The 5239-nt window shown below is 67.6% G+C and overlaps 2 protein-coding genes across 2 annotated transcripts; one reads left to right on the top strand and one right to left on the bottom strand.

The window, feature by feature from the left end:
* Positions 1 to 262: 262 nt before the first annotated feature.
* MNEG_13727 (hypothetical protein) lies at positions 263 to 1532 on the bottom strand (the record flags this gene model as incomplete). Its single annotated transcript, XM_014037802.1, has 3 exons — positions 263 to 285; positions 330 to 1058; positions 1475 to 1532. 3 exons carry the CDS (start codon positions 1530 to 1532, stop codon positions 263 to 265), a joined length of 810 nt encoding a protein of 269 aa, XP_013893256.1.
* Positions 1533 to 2039: 507 nt separating this feature from the next.
* On the top strand, positions 2040 to 5158 carry MNEG_13726 (hypothetical protein; the record flags this gene model as incomplete). The annotated part of the gene is made up of 4 exons (XM_014037801.1): positions 2040 to 2100; positions 2558 to 3658; positions 3997 to 5087; positions 5147 to 5158. 4 exons carry the CDS (start codon positions 2040 to 2042, stop codon positions 5156 to 5158), a joined length of 2265 nt encoding a protein of 754 aa, XP_013893255.1.
* Positions 5159 to 5239: the final 81 nt, after the last annotated feature.

Raw genomic sequence — 5239 nt, 5'->3', positions numbered from 1 at the left:
GCCGCCGGGCAACTGGGCAGCGCGCAGGTGCAGCCGGCGGTGTTGGGGCCGGTGGGCAGGGGGCACGTGGCCGGGTCGGCGACCAGGAAGCGGCCGTTGGGGTACGGCATGGCTGCACGTGGGGGCGCCATGGAGGGGAGGGGGATGGGGCAGATGAAGGGTAAGGGGCGGGTGTTGGATTGCGGCAAGGGCCAGCCTGCGGTCTGCAGCGAAGAGGCACGGGGCTGTCTGTCTATTGCGGCGCACGCGCTCCCACCCCAATTCAGGCGCCGCACACATCCTTCCCTGGCCCAGGCCCTGAACGGTCCACAAACAGCGCCGTCGCTCACGCTGGGTGGCGCAGGCCTTCTTGATTTTCTCCATCCAGTAGCGGGGCTTGAACAGGCCATTGCTGAACCACTTGGCGAAGCCCTGGGAGAACTTGCACTTGGCGTAGATGCCACCCAGCACCTGGTTGGCCGGCGCCACGAACTCCTCCTCGAAGGCGCAGACGGGGTTGCTGCGGCCGCACTCCACGGTGCGCGTCTGGGCCGTGGCGGTGACCTGGGGGAAGGGCGGGTTCGCAAAGGCGGGGTCCTCCACCCACGTGGCCTCGAACTTGCGGGTGTCCCACTGGATGCGCGCGATAGGGCTGCTCTTGTAGCCGCTGGTGTAGCACACGCGCATGCCGGTCACGTACTCGATGACGGGGATGGCGCCGTTGACACCGTTGTCAGGGAAAGGCACGACGGGGTTGACGGCGGGGACCTGGCGCACCGCGGTGATATCACCACCGGCGGGGGCGGGCGCCAGCACAGAGGACCCGATGGCGGCGCAGCGCTGCAGGAAGCCCCAAGGGTTGCACCAGTAGTTGGTGTACCAGTAGACTGAGTTGCCAGGGCCGTTGGCGGGGCCACGGAGGTAGGTGCCCGTGCCCAGGGCAGTGGCCGCGGCGTTGCGGCCCCAGCCCCCGTAGAAGAGCGCCTGCACGTTGTTGTTGGCGTCCAGGCGGCAGGCCAGCTGGTTGATGGGCACGCGGCAGTTCACGCCGTCAGTCTTTTTGCGCACGCCAGTGAAGCCTGTGGGTTTCATGGAGGGTCGCGGGTGGGGGGGTTGGGGTTGGCGGGCGGGTCGCAATCAGGTCATGCCCTAGGCCACAAAGCTGGAGCGAGCGGCAGGGATGAGACTGAAGCTACCAGCAGCGCCACTGCCCTTGAGGCAGCCTGGCACCCTGGACCCCTCACTCGCCGTCCGCTGCAATTGGACTGGCTGCTGCGCTGTGGTCCGCTTGCCATCCGGGCACTGCGCGCCGTGTCCCCCGCCCAGCTGCAGCGCCCTTGGCAACCGCATTCACACCCCAGCACAGTGTTACCCCCACCCCCCCCTCTTGCTAGGGCATGAATCCCCCACACAGGCCCGCTTTCGAATCCCAGGCTGTCCTGCCATCGCTACTGCACGCCACAGCGCAGCGCTGCCTCGTCCACCCCGCGCTCACCGGCTGCGCACGCCGAGCTGATGCCCAGCAGCAGCACCAGGGCCACGATGGGCCGCATATTTGCGCGGGACTGGGGCTCCGAAGAGCCGGGGAAAACCGGGCTGTTGTCGCGTGCTGGGCGGCCCCTGCTGCGCTTGCAACGGGGCGTGATACGACTCTGCACCGCGTGCAACTGTGTTCGGATCGCATCACAGGCACAATCAAACGCTACACGACCGACGGTGGTGGGGCATGCCTCAGCAGATGGACGTAACCGCTTACTCACGGCCTTGACGCGGGGCAACCGCGGCCCCGCACAAGTCCCCGTCCCCCCTATCGGCTCGCTTCATCCCTACGTTGCTGTAATACGGCCCGCCAGCTGTGGGCCTCTTATTGTGAGCGCTGCCGCAACGCGCCACGGACGCTACCACAAACAGGTGGGGCCGCGGACCACAGGCGGGGGTTGCAGTCGCATCGACGCGCCTGTTAAGACGGCAACGTGGTCAGTGAGAGTGCTGAGCCAGCCCCTGCCCTCGCTTCGCCACCGCTGCCGCTGCAGCTGCAGGCCTGCGGAGGCGTCGCCATCATGAAGGCGCGCACCCTGCTGCCGCTGGCCCTGGTGGGGCTGGCGCTGCTGGCGACTGCCGGTGCGTGAGTCTGGTGTGGCGGCACGGACATGGGCAGGCGTGCAGGCCAGGAATTGCAGACTGAGCCACCTGTATTGCGGGGGGTTTTGGAAGCCCCAGCGAGCAGCCAGGTAGCCCGCAAGCGCACCACCTTGCGCCTGCTGCAGCAGCTGGCGCTAGTCTTAGATCGAACGCGCTGCAGCCGCTGCAGCGCGGTGATTGACCGCAGCAGCAACATGCATGGGCGGCAGGACTGCGCCGCCACACGGAGGGCTCCCGCAGCTGACAACAAAGCACAACAGGGGCACGCCTTGGGACGGCAGCCCAGGCAGTACGCATGCAGAAGGCGGCTCGGAAGGGGCGGTCAGAACCAGCCGTATGCCTCAGCACCGCAGCCTCAACCCTGAACCCTGGCGCACAATTTGGCCCCTACCACCCCTTAACCCCCCCCCCCTTCTGCTTTCACTCCCCCGCCCAGGTGCCACCAAGGTCAAGCTGACCCAGTCTCTGTTTGAGGACACCCCCACGTACGAGCTCCCCACCCCCGGCTACGGCAACGTGTTTGTGGACGTTGTGGGCAACGTTGCCAACCCACGCAAGGCTGATCGTGCATGGGGCAAGAGCGGCTGGAAGGTGGAGCCCATCGTCACCACCCAGGCCATCGGCATTGCCCCCGACGGTGGCAACCAGGTCGCCGTCCGCTCCTCCGCCACTGCCCTGAGCAAATTTGCGCCCGCCAAGGCCTACGCCACCGCCTACGGCGAGAACGGCGGCGGCGACCTCATCTTCAATGACGGCCAGCGCATCACCGCCAGCGATGTGGTCGTGCTCGCCGTTGCGCGCGCCAACGGCAAGCCCGCCCCCACGTTTGGCACCTTGATCTCCAAGTCTGATGGCACTGCGATCAGCGGTGGCGATGTGCTCACCGCCGGAAACGCCGTTGTCTTGTCCTCCAGCCGCGCCACCGGCGGCACGGGCATCACCGTCGCCACCGGCTACGGCCGTGCTGATTCCGCCAAGGCTGCTGCCGTCGGCATGGACGTGCGCGCAAACTCGGCCAAGTGGTACGCGTCCCCCGGCGCCGCGTTTGCCGGCAGCCAGGCCTATGGCCGCGGTGGCCACGTTGACATGATCTCCGACACCCGCGCCCGTGCTGATCTCGGCACCGCCATCGCCGGCACCCTCGCCATCGCCAAGTCCAACGGCGTCCAGCCCACCTTCTTCGACGGCGTCGGAAGGCGCCTGCTGGGCGCGCCCGTGAACGATGTCAACGACGGCGGCAACGGCGGCAACATCATCTACAACGAGGTCGCCACTCAGGGCCGCATTGACGTGGGCGCGACCGTGGTCGGCTCCATGGCCGTTGACGTGGCCGAGACCAACAAGGTGGTGATTGTCAACGACAACACCGATGCCGCCGCGGCCGTTGGTACCTCTACCGCGGGTGCCATCAACATCGGTATCTCCAACAACAACGATGTCCTGATCGGTGATTACGACAACTCCGACGCTACCCAGAACGAGGTGACGTCCAAGGTTCGCGGGCGCGGCTCAGCCCAGGCTGGCATGTTCAACTTGGGTGAGTGGTCCAATGGGGGTGGAGGGGAGGAGCAATGGGCAGGAGATGAGCTGCCACAGCGCTGCCAGCTGCTGCTGCGGCGGTGCCCCTCCGTTCCCCTGGGGACATGGTGTATCTGCAAAGCCCCAGCTAGGCAGGCCCTGGACTGCCCACAGCAGGATAGCCACATGCACCCAAACAGCTGTGTCAATATGCAATTCAGGGTGCCCGCTATTCGGGCCACATTCACCACTCTGTGCTGTCTGGTGAGCAAGCGTCATGCCCCTTGCCAAAAACCCCGGTGCTGCCCTTGACCCTCCAATGCGCCCTGCCTTCACCCCCGCGCCCCCTGCCCCCAGGTGTGGCCCCCAACGGCAACTCCCAGATCACCGGCAACGTGGTGGCCGCGTCTGACCAGGCCGATGCGCTGGGCGGGGCCCTCACCGTCTCCAACGGCTGGGGCACCGTCTCCAACGATCTGTCGGTCACCTCGTCCACGTCCGAGTACAACGCCGTCGCCGCCCTTGTCGGCCTGTCGCAGTCGCAGGAGCAGGCTGTCAACACCCTGGCCGCCAGCGCGCGCTCCAACATTGGCTCTGCGCTGTCGTACGCGCTGGCCAACTCCATCCTCGGAGAGATCGACGTGTCCACCTCCTCGTCATCCGCCACCACCGTGACGGGCCAGGCCGCCTCCACCGCCAACTCCCAGTCCCTGGGTGTGATCACCACCGAGTCCCAGGCCGCCTCCACTGCCACCACCAAGGACGGCCACGCCCTGTCGGCCGCCACAGCCATCTCTGCATCCACCGTCACGGCTGAGGCGGTGTCCACCTCGTCCGCCACCACCACCAACGGCGCCGCCCTCTCTGCCTCCGGCGCCGCATCCTTCGCTGCCGACGCTGAGGCCGACTCTGCCTCCTCCGCTGCCTCTGCCGCCGGCAACGTTGGCTCCGCCTCGGGCGCCATTGCTGTCGGTGGCCTGCAGGGCAAGGCCAACTCCGCCTCTTCTGGTGCCACTGAGGTGGGCTCCGTGGGCTCCATCTCTGTGGCCGGTGCCGGCGGTGCCATCCAGGCGCAGTCCAAAGTTTCGTCCAGCGCCCAGACCTCGGACGGCAACGCTGAGTCCCTGGCCGGCTCGTACTCGTTTGCCGGCATCAACTCGGTGGCCAGCGCCAAGTCGACTGCCGCATCCCAGACCGGCGACGTTGACGCCACCGCCGAGGCGTTTGGCTTTGGTGGCTTCCACGGCGAGGCCAACGCCGATGCCGCCGCCGCCACTGGCTGCGCTGACTGTGACTCCACCGCCACAGCCCTGGGCATTGCCACCGGCGCCATTGCTGATGCCACCGCCCGCGCCAAGGCCGACTCGCCCAAGAACCCCGGCCAGGCCATCGCCAATGCCATGGCTCTGGGCGCCGTGTCGCGCACCAGCAACGGTGGCCAGGCGCGCGTCGCCATCGGCCCAGCCCAGGCGCTCACCGGCGGCTTTGCCGTGTCGGCGCCGCGCAGCGTGGTGTCTGAGATGAACGCGGCCAACGCGGCCGCGGCCGACCCTGCCAAGAAGGCCGCCGCCAGGGAGGCCCTCACCAAGGCCCTGGGCAG

Source organism: Monoraphidium neglectum, assembly GCF_000611645.1.
Source record: "Monoraphidium neglectum strain SAG 48.87 unplaced genomic scaffold scaffold04006, whole genome shotgun sequence".
Classification (NCBI taxonomy): Eukaryota; Viridiplantae; Chlorophyta; class Chlorophyceae; order Sphaeropleales; family Selenastraceae; genus Monoraphidium; species Monoraphidium neglectum.
This window is presented reverse-complemented; position numbering and strand designations above follow the sequence as displayed.